Raw genomic sequence first — 19,879 nt, forward strand, 5'->3', positions numbered from 1 at the left:
TTTGGGGCAGAGCCTGAGGAGGGCAGGGTTTGGGGAGGGGAGATACTTCAGTGCCTTAGAGTTCAATTGCGAACATGGCCATTTTCTCCAGGGGAACTGATCTCTGTCGGCTGGAGATCAGTTGTAATAGCAGGAGATCTCCAGATAGTACCTGGAGTTTGGCAACCCTAATGGTGGCCCTTGAGCAGGCAGAAAGGCAGGACAGACATTTTGCAAAATACATTAAATTAGATAATAAAATTGGGGGAAGCTGAGGCCAGCAGGAAGAAATAGGACTTTCCCTCCCTGACAAATCTTCAAAGGTCTCCTCCCCCCCGCCCCAGAATTAACTATATGTCTTCTTATTTCAGGACTAGTATGTGGTGAGAATATATTCTTGGCCAGTTATCCCAGCCCCTGGTCAAATGTAATCCAAGTGTGGTATAATGGAAAATCCAATTTCAAGTATGGTGTTGGGGCTATTGACTCAAAGAAGAGCATTGCTGGTTTTACCCAGGTAGGAAGAAAAACTCTAGTGGAGTCTGAAAGGAATTCAGTATTTTGGGAATACAAGTATTAACACTTTGAAAATAATGTGCTGAATATTTTCTCTTCTGATGCTGCATAAATAATCCTTCTAATGACCTGAGCAACACTAGATATACAAAGGCAGGGATGCAAATAGCAGCTTAGATATGAACGAGAACTTCTGTGCAGCGAGGGATTCTCTTCGGTTTTTCCATCCGGCAGGTCTCGCTATTAGGGTTGCCAGGTCCCTCCTCTCTACCGATGGAAGGTTTTTGAGGCGGGACTGGGGCGGCGATCCCGCACACGATGCTATTACATCATTTCTGCAGCTGGGTGGATTGGCGGGCAATTGCCCACCGGAACCAGCCACCTGGCAACCCTACTCACTATACTACCAAAAAAGCTCTTCCCAAACTCCCCCAAATTTCAGGAATGCTTGTCAAGTACAAGATGTGGCCAGAAAGATGGATGCTCAGAAAACCTGGTGCACACAGAAAAATCTGGATCATTACGATACTACACTAGCTCTGTGCTCGTGGAAAGAGTTAGTTCCATTTAACTAACTTTCCTGCTCTTGTGGGAAATGTTGCCAATGTGATGTTGAAGTCTAATTATGTATACTTAAAAAAGGAATCTTTTTCATTCTAATAGTAAACATGGTGACCCATGCCGGTCCCTACAAGAGCTCAGCATGCTCTCAGCAAAGAAGAGGAAAGTTTCAGCATCAGCGCATAAAAATATGAATTTCCCCTTCCTCCTTGAAATCGAACTGCTACTACCGGAAAACTAAGAGAATAAGGAATAAGCTTGCATGCTGCCATAGAATCTTGATAGTGGAGCCTTCTACAGGCCCTTATTCTAGCCATTGACAGATTGAATGCAAGCGTGGTTTGCATATGCGATCTTGGGGGGCATCAACAGAGGCATAACATCCAAACTGCAAGATGTCATAGTCCCGCTGTACACTGCATTGGTCAGGCTGCTCCTGGATTATTGCATGCAGTTCTGGAGGCCTCACTTCAAAAAGGACATGGACAGAATCAAGTGGGTGCAAAGGAGAGCGACGAGGGGGATCAGGGGCCTGGAGACCAAGTCCTACGAGGGAAGGCTGAGGGAGTTGGGAATGTTTAGTCTGGAGAAGAGGAGGTTGAGGGGGGACAGGATTGTTCTCTTTAAGCATTTGAAGGGCTGTCACTTAGAGGAGGGCAGGGAGCTATTCCTGTTGGCAGCAGAGGATAGAACTCACAATAATGGGTTTAAATTACGGGCGGAAAGGTACCAGCTGGATATTAGGGGGAAAGAATTTACAGTAAGAGTTGTTTGACAGTGAGCTTCCCCCTCCCTGGCAGTCTTTAAGCAGAGGCTGGACAAGCACTTGTCAGGGATGCTCTAGGCTGATCCTGCATTAAGCCGGGGGTTGGACTAGATGGCCTGTATGGCCCTTTCTAACTCTGTGATTCATATAGAGGAAAGGGGAACAAAAACAATTCCCTTGTAGTGCTTTTGTTTAGGTATTCTTTCCTGATATAAGTAAGCAGAGGGAGAAGAGCTATGCTGCCTCCTCCCCCCCTCCCCCTCAATTCAGCCCTGAGGGGGGAAATCCTGAACTGTATTATGTCCACTTGCTAGGGTATTTCTGGGATGGGTCGATAACCTACTGGAAAACAATGTGTTCTATGTATGCGATGGAAATGTTTCCACACTATACAGAAACTGTGTTCCAGTCTGAATTCCTACTGCAATAGAACTTTCTCCTATCCCTGTTATCCAGATAGCTGTATATAAGATCTGGCCACCAGGCTCCATGCCATGGTAACCTCATGAATAGATTACTGTAATGCATAGTACGTGGGTTTGCCCTTGAAGTCAACTCAGAGACTCCAGTTAGTACAAAATGCCACTGCTTGTTAATATTAGCATCTAGGTGGAGAATACATCTTACACCCATTAACTACCCATCAAAGGGTTGACAGGTCCCTCTTCACCACCAGCAGGAGGTTTTTGGGATCGAGCCTGAGGAGGGCAGGGTTTGGGGAGGGGAGGGACTTCAATGCCATAGAATCCAGTTGGCAAAGAAGCCAATTTCTCCAGGTGAACTGATCTCTATCTCCCCTCCTCTCCCCCACTCTTAACATCTGTGGGGGGTTGATCTGCTGATATTTTGTTACACGGCGGCATAGGGTTGCCAACCACTAGGGTTGCCACCAGCGGGAGGTTTTGGGGGCGGAGCCAGAGGAGCATAGGGAGGGACTTCAGTGCCATAGAGTCCAATTGCCAAAGCCGCCGTTTTCTCCAGGGGAACTGATCTCTATCAGCTGGAGATCTGTTGTAATAGCAGGAGATCTCCAGCTACTACCTGGAAGCTGGCAACCCTACAGCGGCAGCTAGATAAATGTTAAGGCGACCTGTTTACGAGTATATTATGAGGTTTTATTGAGGTGTTGATGTTTTAATGATACTTGATGATTTTGTGTATGTTAATGATTGTTACCCGCCCTGAGCCTGGGGATTTGAAAAAATGAATAAATAAAATAAACCAGACATACTTCATTGTATTTTCAGGAAACTGTTCCTATTTGTGATTCTATGAGCATTTCTGTTCTGACCAGGACATGAACTCTGTCTCAAAATGTGCACCTAGTTTAATGTGTCTCTCCCCCCTTTATATTCACAGATTGTTTGGTATAATTCATACCAGATTGGGTGTAGTGTTGCCTATTGCAAAGATAAGGGTTACCCTTACTTCTATGTCTGCCAGTACTGCCCTGCGTAAGTATAATTTCTGCGTAAAACATTCTTTACTCCCCCTGTTCCAGGGCCCTGTGTGCTCGCTCAGGCTCCCACGTAGCTCTTGCGCCCTCAGACTGCACCATACATTTTAACAGAGGAATCACAGAACATTGAGCACAAATGAATCAATTTGCCCCTTGCTGGTGCAGCAGGTGAATGTGGTAGCTGTGAGTGGGTGGACAGATCAGTTGCCACGATGGAGCACCAGTGCTTGCAAGTAGGCTTGCCAATTATTTGGTGAGCTGGTTGGTGAGCAGAAGAGGTCCAGGCAAAGGGGGAGGTGAGCAACGCACATGACCCACGTGACACGGCGATATCACTTTTGGGTTTACCCGGAAGCAATGCAGACGCTCTAGCAATCTCCACTGAAACTCTATGGAAACTATGGCATTTGGGCGAAGATGGCTAGAGTAGCCTGGTCACTTCTGGGTGAGCGTGGAAGTGATGTGGGCATGTCACGCACCCCCCCACACACACAGCCACACCCCCACAAAGCTGCCGCTGGTGGAGCAGAGGGGCCTGGCAACCCTGCTTGTAAAAAAACTGCTGAATTATGACTGATAGTTGCAAAATTCCTTATTTGCGGGAAATCCTATAGCTTAGCAAGCCAGGAGGCCTGCTGAAGGCTGTGACCACAATCTCTTTTTAGACAGGGTTATCATCTTTCCAGGTGGAACACCGAAGCAAAGAAATAAATAGAAAATCATCATGTATCCCCATGTATTTTACACATAAGGAAAATAAGAACTTTCCCAACCACATGGTAGCCATCCAGGTTTTGCCGTGAACTTCCTCAAAACTTCTCAGGAAATCAGGTTTGAGAAGGACTGGAGAAAAGTCATAGGAAACTCAAGAGGTGCACCAATGCACCATGATTAGGGTTGCCAACCTCCAAGTAGTAGCTAGAGATTTCCTGCTATTACAACTGATCTCCAGCTGATAGAGATCAGTTCACCTGGAGAAAATGTCCGCTTTGGCCATTGGACTCTATGGCATTGAAGTCCTTCCCCTCCCCAAACCCTGCCCTCCTCTGGCTCCGCCCCAAAAACCTCTTACTGGTGGCGAAGAGGGACCTGGCAACCCTAACCATGATGCTGTGGGGAAGCAGGGGAAAATTCCAGCGTCAAACCTGGGGCAAATAATCCATGTGGAAAAGGCCTTATATTTCTGGTGCAGCACTCTTAAGCATACATGGAATGATAGATTGTACCACTTCAGTCTATAGCTGGAGGGGGGGGGGTCATAGTTTAATGCACTTTCAGACCAAAAGCAATGTTTAAATCTTCCTCTCTGGTGTGTTTCAGAGGATGGCTGTGTTGGTTTGCAGATTTGAGTCCAGTAGCACCTTAGAGACCGCCAAGGAAGCTCCCTTCCTTTGCCTCTCAAAAGCTCATACCCTAAAAATCTTGCTGGCCTCTAAGGTGCTACAGGAGTTGAATCTAGCTGTTCTCTGGTATGCTAGCTTTCCACATGCAGGGAGTCTTTTATGTCAAATGAGATTCCTCACCTGCTGTGTGAAGTGGTTCAGAATTTGGAGTGAAGACTGGCTTTGATTTTGCTGTAATTATACAAATGCAAATCCTGTCTCACAAGCGATGTGTTAAATTTTAGATCAATATTAATTTCAGTTCAGTCCACACTATCAGATTAATTCTGCATAAACTCGTATGTGTCTTTTATATAAAATGTCAGGTGATAATATGTACTGCAACACTTTGATTTCAGAGGGAATATGGTAAACCAAATGGCAACACCCTACAAAAAAGGTACACCATGCGGAGACTGCCCTAACAACTGTGAGAATAAACTCTGCAGTAAGTTTCCAATGACATAATTCTCTTCCTTTGGATAAAGTTTACCCTCTTCTACAGTATCTGCAATAGATTTAGTAAGCAGAGACTGAGCATCATTTCTCTGGGTCTGGAATAAACTTGTAATGTGGGCCCCCACCTTCCACAATCCCATCCCATACATACCACTCCCTGATTCATGAAAGAAAATTTTCTATTTCATTTGCAATAATTTAGTGCTATCAAGTCACAACCAAGGTCTTTTCTGTGTTAGACTCAGTTTCCTCGAGTCTAACTTCCTGTTTCTTCCAGTGTTTTTTCCTAGTTCTGCACATGTTTTGCTCCCTGTAGCGCTCAATTCAATATAACACCAGTTTACATCAAGCTTAAAAACTTGCAATTTAAATCTACAGGTTTTTAAGCTTAATATAAATTGGTAAATTGGTGTTATATTGAATTGACCACTAGAGGGAGAAAAACTGAGACACTCCCTGTGAGAGAGCAGGGAAGGAGGGAAGGAAGGAGGTTTCTGTTCTTCTTTCCCCACCTTTAGGACCCTCACAAATCTCCCCTCCAGTAGCTGAGGGGAGGATTTAATTCTTTCTACTCCAATAGAAACAGAAAGGCTTAGAGGCTGAGAGGCTGAACTCAAAAGGTGAATAAAAAGATGTTTATTATTTACAGAAAAGGTTTTTAGATTGTAGGTTGTTCTTTCAGAGAGGCACAGAACTTAAATGGTTACAGGCAGCTCAAAATCTTAGTTGGGTTCAAGGCACAATTCTTAGTTCTCAGTTCAGTTACTTCAGATTACTCAGTAATATACTTAGAGATGTTGTTCAAATGTTCTTGGTCACAAAATACTTAGTGTGGACTCAAACTAACCTAGGACACCGGTGAGTGGAGGTTCAGCCACAACCTTTCCCACTCCTTAGATTTGCCCACCTCCTGTGGAAACAAATCACTCTGCCCCAAAACACTGAGTCAGGAGTCTCCCTGTTTCAGAAGCCACCTCCCACCAAGGGACTGAAGAAAGGGTCTATCATCACACACTGCCACCATCTTCCCCTTGTCACTACTCAGGTTTATTTTGACACAAGCTACGTAGTATGTGAACGTCAATTCACAGAGTGTCTCCACACCACACACAGATGAGGAGCTCAGAGCTATCTCCTTCCCAAGAGCTAACTGCTCAAGATCTACTCTCTCCCTCCAAAAAGAACTCTGTCAGCTCTCCCGACTCTGCCCACTGCTTGCTGGCATTGGCTGATGGTTACTAAGTCTCTCTGTTTAACCCTTCATCTGTCACACACACACCCAAATAACTGGGAAGTTAGACTCAAGGAAGCAGAGAATGCAGAAAAGCCCCAGCTGGTGGTGACCCTCACGGGGTTTTCAAAGTAAGAGATGAGCAGAGCTGGTTAGCCCTTGCCTTCCTCTACATAGCAACTCTGGGCCTCCCACAGTTGGTGGTCTCCCATCCAAGTGCTAACCTTGGCAGACCCTGCTTAGCAGCCAAGCTCTAATGAGCCCAAGCTCTGGGCTATTCAGGTTACTATTTCATTTACTGAACAGAATAAATAAACCATACCCATAATCATTACTAACATAACATATCCTTCAACATTTTGCAAATGAAAATAGACATTCCCATTCACGAGTTGGGAGTAGGCATATCATTTGCCCAATGGCAACAGGCAATCTCCCACCAGTGTGCTCAGTCCCCTGCCCTCAATAATTTGAGAAGTGGGAGGAAATAGTGTTGACAGTGACACTCTAGGAATTCCCCCTAATCTCTATGGTAAAAACTACAGAGATTAGGGGGATTCCTAGGGTGTCACCTAAAAGTGATGTCACGTCCATTGACCCTCTGCTTAGAAGTGATGCCAAGTCCTCTGTGCCACTCTAGGAATTTCTCCGATCTCTTTCCCCTCAAGAAAACAGCTGCTTTGAAGTGTGGACTATGGCATTATACCCCACCAAGGTCCCTCCGCTTTCCAAAACCCACCCTCCCCAAACCCTACCCCCAATCTCCAGGAATTTCCCAACCCTGAGTTGACGACCTTGTTTGGAAGGGGCAGTTTACCCAACAATAGGATTTTGAAAATGGATCATCTCCAGTGGAAACGTCGGGAGTTTGTGGATAAAGTACTGTGAAAATGAGATGGGAGACTAATAAACCTTTAATTCATGGGCGGCTTTCTGTTGCTTACATCTAACTTTGCTGTGTTTTGGCCCTTTTCAGCCAACCCCTGCAAGTACAACGATCTTATCTCAAACTGCCAACAGATGAAAAATCTGTTCAGCTGCAAAGAGCAATTGTTGATTGAGAAATGCCAGGCCTCCTGTAACTGTGCAACCGAAATTAAATAACGCACAAATTAACATTGGAAGATCTGCCCTGAGATTACTGTTGGTAGTAGAAGAAGTTAGAGATTCAGCATGAAGAAGACACACCTTTTTCCTCTCTACAACTGGTCAAATTTCAGCCTTTCATTTATTAATGTTAAAAAAGGGGCATTTCCAAAAGTTAAAGAGGGTAGGAGAAATTTGTCAAGCTTCCGTGTCTGCCTTGTTTTTCTTTAATGTTTTTCTTTAGAAAATGAATTGAATGCTTTAATGCTAAGCATAAATTTTGTAAAGTGTTTACCATCCCTTTCTCCCTCCCTCTCCAAATTCTGACTTCATCTTAGATTTCAATTCTGGTTAAAAGGGTAATGAAAATGTATTCTACACTACATGTCAATGTTTAGTATTATTCAGTATGCTAGACATTAATTTAATTACTGCTTCAAATTGTACTTGGGCCTGAAAGTGGATACGAACTGGTATACTCTTCTGTAGTTCCAAGCACTTTGGTGGTACCCATCTATGGGGTTTTTTTAAATTATTTGTAAGAGTTTTAAAAAATAAAGTCTTAAGCATTAATTATTTTCAGTTGGTTATATCACAGCTTTTTCCCCTTGAGCGTACAAGTGAAAGTAATCTTGCAAAGTAAATACATTCTCTGAGTTTACTGGTGCAAGTTCATTTGATTCTTCTTAATTCTCTGCCATTTCAGAAACAAACAACCATGGATTCAATCCTGCAGTTTATTACCAGCTGTGTCAGGAACAAGCTTTTGAGTGTGATGATTTAGGTTACCTAAACACAGTGAGCAAGGAATCCATGGCAAATATTTCATCTGATTCCTTCACTGCATATAGGGTCACCATATACCTAACGGGGTTGGGAGATCTCCTGCCCCCAGTGGGCATTGTTCACTAGCACTCCAATGGTCAGCAGAAGTTAAAAAAAACATTGACATTTGTTTGATTTCACATCTGGCAATATCTGGAAGTGACGCCAATCCTCTCTAGGAATCGCTGAAAACTCTATGGTTTTCCCATACAGCTATCAGTGATTCCTAGAGAGGTATGACATCAGTTCTGGGTTTCCCCCAAGAATTGGCATCACACATAGGGTTGCCAGGTCCATCTTCGCAACTGGCGGGAGGTTTTTGGGGCGGAGCCTAAGGAGGGTGGGGTTTGGAGAGGGGAGGGACTTCAATACCATTGAGTCCAACTGCCAAAGCGGCCATTTTCTCCAGGTGAACTGATCTCTATCAGCTGATCTCTATCAGTTGAATATGCTCACCAGTCAAATATATCACGCTCAGCTGAAGTGAGGGTTAAAAAGTAGAAGACATTGAATTGCACTAAAAAGGCAATGATATGGACACTAAAATATCGCAGTATGCTATGATACTATCCTTTATAGAGTTGGGAAATATCTGGATATTTTGGGGGTGGAGGCTGAGGAAGTAAGATTTAGGGAGGGGAGGGACTTCAATGGGGTATAATTAGGGTTTCCAGGTCCCTCCTCACCACTGATGGGAGGTTTTTGGGGTGGAGCTTGAGGAGGGCGGGGTTTGGAGAGGGGAAGGACTTCAGTGCCATAGAGTCCAATTGGCAAAGCGGCCATTTTCCCCAGGTGAACTGATCTCTATCAGCTGAAGATCAGTTGTAATAGATGGAGATTTCCAGCTAGGACCTGGAGGCTGGCAACCCTAATACCATAGAGTCCATCTTGCAAAGCAGCCATGTTCTCCAGGTGAACTGGTCTCTGTCTCCTGGAGATCAGTTGTCTTTGTGGGAGCTCTCCAGCCACCACCTGGAGGTTGTGTAAAAAATACTCACAATACTGGTAACCAAAAGCTGAATGGGAAAAACCCAGCACAACTCAATATATTCAACAATTCATTAACAACGTGCTAACAGTGAAAAACAACCACAAGGTGTACAAATATATACAATTATTTACAATTGATTATCACAAGCCTAATAGCAAAGTCCAAAAGTCTATCCGAGGCAATTTTTTCTTCTAATCCAAATGTGGTCGACAATGTCAAAAATTAGTTGGCACGAAGTCCGACCCAAAGAAGGAGGAAACGCTATTCCGGATACTCTGTAGCGCTTTCACCAAAGCATAGCTTCATCAGCCTCACGATGTGTTAGAAGCATACAATTAGGGAGGTTTATGGTCTTTTTAAGTCTTTTTAAAATAAATTTCAATCAGTAATTGCTTCAATAGTATTTTAACTTTTGCAATTTTTTAGTATTTTTAACATAAATTATTATTTTTTTAGCTCCCCCAAAAAATTGGGCTGCTGATCCTTCTGCATCAAAGTTCACCACAGCTGCAGGTACTGCCATTTTTAAAGCCTGCAGGGGCCATGTAATGGTGGGAGGAGGGAGAAGAAGAAGAAGAGTTGGTTTTTATACCCCGCTTTTCTCTACCATAAGGAGTCTCAAAGCAGCTTAAATCACCTTCCCTTCCCCTCCCCTCATCAGCCACCTTGTGAGATAGGTGGGTAGGGTTGCCAACCTCCAGGCTCTAGCTAGAGATCTCCCGCTATTACAACCGATCTCCATGCAATAGAGATCAGTTCACCTGGAGAAAATGGCCGCTTTGGCAATTGGACTGTATGGCATTGAAGTCCCTCCCCTCCCCAAACCCTGCCGTCCTCAGGCTCTGCCCCAAAAACCTCCCACTGGTGATGAAGAGGGACCTGGCAACCCTATAGGTGGGGTTTGAGTGAGTTCAGAGTGACTAGGCCAATGTCACCCAGCAGGCTTCCTGTGTAGAAGTGGGGAATCAAACCCGGTTCTCCAGATTAGAGTCCATCACCATGCTGGCCCCTGCCTTCCCCACAATGCTGTTTTCCTCAGTTGAAACAGCATGACTGGACTTGTTAAAAATACTGTGTAGTTTGGCCCTTAGACTAACCCTGAATGGTAAGATTTTTGGTTTAAACCTATCATGTATTGATGGCTGAGCAATATGGTTTGCGGCGGATTTAACTGTCTATTTAAACAATTGGCTGCTGAGCTGCACAATGGTGCAGCCAGGACAGATGGAGCAGAGCTAAATTTGGCTGTCTGAGTACACACATGCATGAAACTCTGATTACACCGTACTGCCCTGTTAGGAAGGAATATGGCGAAGCCACCCCCTGAATAACCACAAATGGATCAACAAACACGAACAGTCAGTTGAAATATTTACTCCCCATTCGTGAGTGGCAAACATGATATGAGCCAAACCAGCAGGTGTCCGAGCATCCCCAACAACAACCAGAACCACAATCTAGGCATTCAGTGCATTAATAAAATGACCACGTGCATTTAGGACTGCTAGGGTTGCCAACTAGGTGGTGGCTGGAGATCTCAGTTCCCCTAGAGATCTCAGAAATCAGTTCCCCTTAGGGTTGCCAACCTCCAGGTACTAGCTGGAGATCTCCCACTATTACAACTGATCTCCAGCTGACAGAGATCAGTTCCCCTGGAGAAAATGGCCGCTTTGGCAATTGGACTCTATGGCATTGAAGTCCCTCCCCTCCACAAACCCCACCCTCCTCAGGCTCCACCCCCAAAATCTCCAGGTCTTTCCCAAACCAGAGCTGGCAGCTGATGTTCAAGAAAACCACTAATCCTTGGCCCTCCTGTCTAAATCATAGCCTTGGCCTCCCTGCCTGCCAACAGCAGGTTGAGGAGGAAGTCTTTGAAATTAGCCCTTTGAAATTTGAAATTAACTCCTCTGCGAGTGTTATATTTCTTCCAAACAAGATATAAAACTCACGCAGCAAACTTGGATGCCAATATGTAAATGTTGGAACGGAAATGATATGCCAAGTTTACCGTACAAGTCTATATAACTTTATGTACATAACCATCAAACTGTTTACAAAGGTACAACTGAAGAAGAGTGGAAAAGTCAATGCAATAAACATAAGCCCCATGGTAATATACTTTGGCAAATTTTACAATTCATTCAGGGTGTGTCTAGACATACATAATCTGAGAAGTGAGTCTGCTGTGGAGGCATAGTCACTACAGTTATATTTTATATTTACTCTTAAGGACGATGCTCATGGAAAATCAGTTCTTCCAGTCTGAAGCCAAATCCATATCTGCCCAGCACAGGTGTTTTTAACTTTTAAAAAGTCTGTTTCTTTTAATAAGGTCAGGAATGGATAGCCCCAAGATAGCCTGATCTTGTCAGATCTCAAAAGCTAAGCAGGGTTGGCCCTGGCAAGTATTTGAATGGGAGACCTCCAAGGAATATCAGTAGGGTTGCCAGATCCCTCTTTGCCACTGGCAGATTTTTGGGGCGCAGCCTGAAGAGGGTGGGGTTTGGGGAGGAGAGGGGACTTGCCCACCTCCAGGTAGTAGCAGGAGATCTCCTGCTATTACAACTGATCTCCAGCTGATAGAGGTCAGTTCACCTGGAGAAAATGGCTGCTTTGGCAATTGGACTCTATGGCATTGAAGTCCCTCCCCTCCACAAACCCCACCCTCCTCAGGCTCCGCCCCAAAAATTTCCAGCCAGTGGCGAAGAGGGACCTGGAAACCCTACCTCTGAACATCACTTGCCTTGAAAACCCTACAGGGTTGCCATAAGTCAGCTGTGACTTGACAGCAAAAAAAGAAGATTGAAAATAGAATGGACAAACTGTCAAGTTGCCAAACTACTGGCCTGAAATTTGGGAGTGAGTATCCCTTGAATGAGGAAGCTTGCCAGCCTCCAGGTTGGGGCTGGAGTTCTCCTGGAATTAAAACTGATCTGCAGATAACAGAGATTCATTCCCTTAGAGGAAATGGCAGCATCATAGGGAGGACTATAGATTCTAGGTGAAATCCCTCCCCGAAATCCCCAGCAATTTCCCAAGCCAGAGCTGACATCCCTCTGATGATTCTTACAGAAGGCATTTCAGTTGGGCGAATGGGGGAAGCTGCCACAAATCACACTTCCTTCTGAAACAGAAACAGCTTTCAGGTTTATTCCCAAAAACAACTTGATTCAATTCTGATATTGAAAAATCTTTAAAAATCTGATATTTAAAAATCTGTCTGAGGTTTAATTCTTTTTAAAAAATGGTTAATAATCTGGCTCAGGACGAAAACGCATGGTCGCTTTAGCCTTCTTTATTCCCTGTTTCAACCAGGATTCAGCCAGGATCGAACGCATGCGTTTTCGCCAAAGGTGTGTTCGATCCTGGCTAAATCCTGGCTGAAACAGGAAATAAAGGAGGCTAAAGCGACCATGCATTTTCACCTTCATTGTTCTCCTTGATTAGCAGTGCTTCTTCCTTAGCAGGAACAAGCCCCTAGGACTGTTGAAAAGAAATTCGGTAAAATTCGGATTTGGCAAAATTCAGCCCATTTTTATTCGGCAAATGCCAAAGTCCAAACTCCCCCTATTTGGATCCATGGAATTCGGCATGAAATTCGGCATTCCCAAATAAATTCGGCCAAATAAAGCCATTTAAAGCACATTTCTCGGCTTTCCGCAGCTCTGGGGGGGCATTTTTGGAGGTAGAGGTCTCAAACTTTCAGGGTAACTTGGAGGGACCCTACTTGCAAGAACTCCCATGTTTGGTGAAGATTGGGTCAGAGGGTCCCGAGTTATGGGGTCTGGAAGGGGTCCCCCCATCCACCCATTGGAATGAATGGGAGCAGGCAATCCTTAATGTGCATCTAGAGAGCGGCAAATCCAAGGCAAAACCTCCCATTGTTTCTCGTTGGCTATTTATGCATGGGAGGTTTTGCTTTGGATTTGCTGCTGTCTAGATACACATTTCCCCCATCTGAATTCTCAAAACACTGCAGGGGGGGCTTATTGTTGAGATTTGAGAATTTGGATGGGGAAAATGTGCATCTAGAGAGCGGCAAATCCAAGGCAAAACCTCCCATTGTTGTGGACTGATCAAAGGTGGCGTTGTTTACAATTCACTCTGCTTTACCTTGGGAGCAAAGCCCCACCGCGGCTCTTACTTTTAAGTAAGCAGGCCGGAGGATCAGGACTGCCCGCCCTTTCCTCTACATTTCGCTTCCTCCTGTCACTGCTTCCTCAGCCCCAGGGGCATCCAAAAACAGCAAAGACCGGAGTGGGGGGGAGTTGAGGGAGGAGACAACGTGGCTGAGCTGTCACTGTCAGGGGAAAGGAGAAATCTTGAGTAGGGACACCCGCGGGGGGCCGGGGAGGGGGGGAATAAGCAGGATGCTGCATTGTATGGCCCACGACACCACTGGCGCATACAGACATGCATGCCCGCTACACGCCATTCCCTCCCCCCCATCGCGCAAAAGAAGGCAAAAGCTCGGATTCTATGGACACGTCCCACAGAGACAATCAACCCCCCCCCAAGCAGAACAGCCCCCCTCCGCGACAAGAAGACAAAAATTCCAAATGAAGGAGAACAACAGGGCAGCCAGAGAGAGAGACTCACCGACCCACACTGACCTCCAGGTGACCTCCAGGTGAAGGTGGCAACCAGTGAAAACAGCAAAAAAAAAAAAAACTAGCGCAGAGGCAATCAACCCCCCCAGCAGAACAGCCCCCCCTTTGGCTCCCCCCCACACACAGAATCTCCCCCCCATACACACACACAGGAAAAAAGTTATAGAGAAAAGCCCCAAAATGGGTCACACTGTGGATGTTTTCTCTTCCAATCTGATTCCAGCGAGCAGCAGCAGGTCAGCTCAGGGCAGGATCTCTCACGATCAGCACAGGAGCCGCACAGGAGAAGCAGCAATGGAAGAAATACACAGTCACACACAGAGACTCTCTGGCCATTTATGCACTGGAGGTTTTGCTTTGGATTTGCTGCTCTCTAGATACACATTTTCCCTGTCCAGATTCTCAAAACTCTGCATGGGAGCTTATTGTTGAGTTTTGAGAATTTGGATGGGGAAAATGTGCATCTAGAGAGCGGCAAATCCAAGGCAAAACCTCCCATGCATAAATAGCCTCTCTCTCTTCCCCCCCCCTCGGGCCGCACAGCAACCAGGGACCACGCACCCGCACCCCCCCCACACACACACACGGGGATCTCTCTCACACACACAGACACATTCTCTCCCCCCCGGGCTGCACAGCAACCCGGGACCACGCACACGCACCCCCCCCCACGGGGATCTCTCTCTCACACACACAGACACACTTTCTCTCCCCAGGCCGCACAGCGGCCAGGCTCACGCGCTCATCCACGACTGATTGGCCAGAAGAAGATCCAGCGTGTTCACCAATTGGCCACGGGAGAATGCTGATTCGGGGGCGCCAAATTTGTACAAATTTAACCGACGTCCACTCGAAGTAGCCGAGTTCGGCTTGTCGTTTTCCCACCTTTTTTGACTTTGGTTATATCCAAACTAGAAACTGCCGAATCGGGGCAAATTCGGCTGTTTTTCAGTTTGGATGGAACCGAATCGACAGTCCTACAAGCCCCTACATTGTAAATTTGTAAATATATCATGAAAGGAAGTAACTTTAACTTTAAATGACTGTATAAATGTACCTGCATGGTGCCATAAAACTATTTGCAGAGGGTGGGGAAAGGCTGTTTAAATTACAGATTATTATGTGCACATGCCGTTTAAGACAGGGCCAGCATCAGCATACCCAGAGGAGGGGCGGTTGCCAGGGCCTAGGGCGTCTTCTTCCAGGTGGTTGTCAACTTCCAGGTGGTGGCAAAAATCCTAACAGCACTATCACCATAAATTAACAATACACATGGTACTGTATGCCAAACATTTATGATACATAAACATATACCAACTACACAAAATACAAAAACTATCTAGAGTAGTGTCTAAAACATATAGTATTACAATATATATACATACAACATCCACAATACACATGCAATAGACTGGACACAAAAATATAAATGAAGCAAGAAGATGCACAACATTACGATGTTACTAACATCAGCCCCAGCCGGGGCTGTGAGTTGTTGCTTCTCCCGGCGTCGATGCTGCTGTGCAAGATTTAAAGAGACATGGTCCTGTTATATAGAAAGACTTTTCTGCGGCTGGAAACGCCTGCTATGAGAGCATGGTCTGGTATGATATGGAAGTTTTTTAATCCATGCAAAATAGAGATAGATCCAATAATTCTATTTCGATGTTCTTCAGTTGCATTTATGTTAGTCAGAAAGGACTGTTATGACATAAATCACATCAGTGCTCTTATGAATTCTTACTCCAGTCAAATTTGTTTCCACGAATTGTGGTATCTCATGTTAGCAGGAGGGACACACTGGTCTCCTTCCTTCTAGGCTGGATAGCTCTCCAGGTGGTAGCTGGAAGTCTCCTGCTATTACAACAGATCTCCAGCTGATAGAGATCAGTTCACCTGGAGAAAATGGCTGCTTTGGCCATTGGACTCTGTGGCATTGATGTCTCTCCCCTCCCCAAACCCCGCTCTCCTCAAGCTCCTCCCCCAAAATCTCCAGGTACTTCCCAATCTGGAGCTGGCCACCCTAGCTTCTGGCCGTTTTCTCGAGGGGAACTGATCTCTGGCACCTGGAGATCAGTTGTAATAGCGAGAGGTCTCTAGCCACCACCTGGAGGTTGGCAACCCTAGCCCACTGCCACTGACCCACCCACCCACGTGCTCCTCCTGCTACCCACCTGCCCATTCTTCCCCCACCTTAGGGTTGTGAGCTCTTGGTTGGGAAATACCTAGAGATTTTGGGAGTGGAGCCTGAGGAGGTCAGGGTTTGGGGAGGGGAGGGACATCAGTGGGGTAATGCCAGGAGATCTCCAGCCACCACCTGGAAGTTGGCAACCCTACCTCAATCACTTACTTGAAAGCCCTCTGCCATCTGTGCTTCCATCCATATGCACTGCCCAGCACTGTCAGGGAAAGGGCATGCATGTGGGGTTGCCAGGTGGTGGCTGAAGATCTCCTGGGATTACAACTAGGGTTGCCAATGTCCAGGTAGTAGCTCAGTACCCTGAGGAGGGGCAGTTGCCAGAGACTAGGGCGTCTTCTTCCAGGTGGTTGCCAACTTCCAGGTGGTGGCTGGAGATCTCCTGCTATTACAACTGATGTCCCGTGGATAGAGAGCAGATCACCTGGAGAAAATGGGCACTTTGGCAATTGGACTCTATGGCATTGAAGTCCCTTCCCTCCACAAGCCCCACCCTTCTCAGGCTCTGCCCCAAAAACCTCCTGCCAGTAAAGAAGAGGGACCTGGCAACCCTATTTACAACTGATCTCCAGGCCACAGAGATCACCTGGAGAAAATGGCTGTGTTGGAGGGTGGACTCTATGGCATTATATCCTGCTGAGATCCCTCCCCTCCACAAACCCTGCCCTCCCCAGGCTCCACCCAGAGCTGGCAAACCTACATGCAGGTAAGGTTGCCAACTGCCAGGTAGTAGCAGGAGATCTCCTGCTAATTCAACTGATCTCCAGCCGATAGAGATCAGATCACCTCGATAAAAATGGCAGCTTTGGCAATTGAACTCTATGGCATTGAAGTCCCTCCCCTCCCCAAACCCCACCCTCTTCAGGCTCCGCCCCCAAAATAACCCACCGGTTGTGAAGAGGGACCTGGCAACCCTACATGCAGGTGATGCCGACAGCTGTGGGCATGGGTGGTAAAGAGTTGGGGAATGGAGACTCATTAAAGGTACTCTCCAGACCTGGAAATACAATCCCATTGCACAGAGAGGATAAAACCAGGAATTTGTCGATGATCTGTTGGGAGCTGTTCAGGGATGATAGCAACTGCTCCTCATTCTGCATTAGGGTTGCATTACGGTTCCAGGTCCCTCTTTGACACCGGCGGGAGGTTTTCGGGGTGGAGCCTGAGGAGGGCGGGGTTTGGGGAGGGACTTCAATGCCATAGAGTCCAACTGCCAAATCGGCCATTTTCTCCAGGTGATCTGATCTCTATCCGCTGGAGATCACTTGTAATAGCAGGAGATCTCCAGCCACCACCTGGAAGTTGGCAACCACCTGGAAGAAGACGCCCTAGGCGTAATAGCAGGAGCTCTCCAGCTAGTACCCGGAGGTTAGCAACCCTATTCAGTATTCAGTCGTGGTCATGACTCAGGGCATCAGGGTTTAAGCTTTTGCTTCACATTGTTTTCCCAGCCTCAATCCCTTCCTCTCAGAGGTATTTGGCCTTCAGTGGAAAAAAACAGGGTGTACACATTGCCTTATCTCTGCAGGTCCAACAGCTCCCGAAGGAAGAGTGAGTGAGACGATGATAACCGCATGGGGGATTTTTAAACCTTCCCTCTCTCCATGCCACCCAGCAGCCTCACGCACAATGATCCATAGAACTGCTATTTGCACTTGTAGAGTTGCCATCCTCCAGATGGGGGCTGGAGATCACCTAGGATTACAACTGAACTCCAGAGGATAGAGATCAGTTCCCCTGGGGGAAATGGCTGCTTTGGAGGGTGGGTTCTATGGCATTATACCCCACCGAGGTCCCTCCCCTCTCCAAACCCCACCCTCCCCAGACTCCACCCCCCCCCAAATCTGCAAATATTTCCCAAGAGGAAATTGGCAACCCTAATTTGCAGTTTCAAAATAAGCAGGAGACCTGTTCACAGTAGGGTTGCCAGGTCCCTCTTCGCCATCAGCAGGAGGTTTTTGTGCTGGAGCCGGAGGAGGGCGGAGTTTGGGGAGGGGAGGGGCTTCAATGCCGTAGAGTCCAATTGCCAAAGCGGCCATTTTCTCCATCTCTATCGGATGGGGATCAGTTGTAATGGCATTTTCTCCAGGGGGAAGGGACCTCTGTCATCTGGAAGATCTCCAGGCCCCACTGGGAGGCTGGCAACCCTACCTCCAGCATGATGTAGTGGTTAAGAGAGGTGGTTTGGAGCAGTGGAGTCTCATCTGGAGAACCGGGTTTGATTCCCTACTCCTCCACTTGAGCGGCGGAGGCTAATCTGGCGAACTGAATTTCTTTCCCCACTCCTGCGCACAAAGCCAGCTGGGTGATCTCGGGCTAGTCACACACTCTCAGCCCCACCTACCTCACAAAGTGTCTGTTGTGGGGAGTGGAAGGGAAGGTGATTGTAAGCCGATTTGAGTCTCCCTTAAGTGGTAGAGAAAGTCGGCATTTAAAAAACCAACTCTTTTTCTTCTCCTTGAGATTTGGGGGTAGAGCCTGGGGAGGGCAGGGACCTCAGTGGGATACACTGGCATACAGTCTACTCTCCGAAGTGGCCATTTTCTTCAGGGGAACTGATCTCCATGGCCTGGAGATGGGCTGTAATTCCAGGGGACCCCCAGGTATAGGGTTGCCAACCTCCAGGTACTAGCTGGAGATCTCCTGCTAGCCGGAGATCCCCAGCCAACAGAGATCAGTTCACCTGAAGAAAACAGCCACTTTGGCAATTGGACTCTATGGCATTGAAGTCCCTTCCCTCCCCAAACCCCGCCCTCCTCAGGCTCCAGAGGGACCTGGCAATCCTACCCAGGTCCCACCTGGAGGCTGGCATCCCTATGTGTTAGGCTCTGTCAAAAACATAGGACTAGTAGAACATACCCGGAGCCCATGTGCTTTGGTGCCCACGCATCCTCTAGCTGCGAGAGCTCCTTATCTCTCTGGCACAGCTTGCTGGGGTACTGTTCAGTTATTCTGAAGGGAACCTTATCCAGCAGCGCTTACAAGTACTTGGTGATGAATGGTGGAGAGGCCAGAAAAGGCTAGCATGGAAATTTACTACAGAAGGTTGGGGAAAGCCCTCTTTGCAACAGAGACCTCTAGAGAGGCAGCGTGGCTCAGTGGGCAGTGCTGGAACAGAACGTGAATGACCTGGATTATAGTGACTATAAAACTTCTACATTTTATTGTCTGCAGAACTCTTTAAAAAACTGAGGCATTTTATGAACATTTGCCTGGCTGGGCGGTACAGCCTGAAAGATAGGTGGGTTTTTAACAGCTGGTTAATGTTAACGTTTTTTTAAATGATTTTATCATGTTTTATTTCTTTAAGGTTTTGTACGTGACTTTTCTCCCCAAACAGCCTACAACCTACATATGTCTCTATGTTCTATACTATAGAAATTAGGGAGAAAGACCTAGAGCATCACCCAAAAGTGATGTCACGTCCTCCCCAAACTCCATCCTCCCCAGGCACCATCCTGAAAATTATCCAGAACTTGCTGAGGCAAAGCTGGCAACCATATTCCCAGGAGGTGCCCACCACGAAACATCTACCTCCCCCAGCAGCTACATTGCACCATCGGCATTAACAAGTGATTTTCAAAGAACTTCATTTACATTAGCACTGCACAACCACCCTATAATGCAGGCCAGTATTATTACATTCCTTATTCTGGATGATGGATGAGATTTAGTCCCTCAGGTGCTAAACCACAAAGGCCCCTTCTCTGTAAATGATTTAATGGAATGTCCTGAATGACTCGCTATGCCAATAAAGGTTTTGAATTGAATTGATTTAAATAATTAAATTGGGGGTGTATGTCTGATATCAGTCTCT

At 46.4% G+C, this 19,879-nt stretch overlaps 1 protein-coding gene across 1 annotated transcript in view; it reads left to right on the forward strand.

Moving 5' to 3' along the window:
* Positions 1–7,457, forward strand: part of LOC130483910 (ancylostoma secreted protein-like) — a 43,870-nt gene extending 36,413 nt beyond the window's left edge. The window contains exons 11-14 of the mRNA XM_056856819.1: positions 351–496; positions 3,182–3,276; positions 5,023–5,111; positions 7,330–7,457. Of these exons, the coding sequence (XP_056712797.1) occupies positions 351–496; positions 3,182–3,276; positions 5,023–5,111; positions 7,330–7,457 (458 nt within the window). The remainder of the gene's footprint in view (positions 1–350; positions 497–3,181; positions 3,277–5,022; positions 5,112–7,329) is intronic.
* The last annotated feature ends 12,422 nt before the right edge of the window (positions 7,458–19,879 follow it).

Source organism: Euleptes europaea, chromosome 10 (genome assembly GCF_029931775.1).
Source record: "Euleptes europaea isolate rEulEur1 chromosome 10, rEulEur1.hap1, whole genome shotgun sequence".
In the NCBI taxonomy this organism is placed as follows: Eukaryota; Metazoa; Chordata; class Lepidosauria; order Squamata; family Sphaerodactylidae; genus Euleptes; species Euleptes europaea.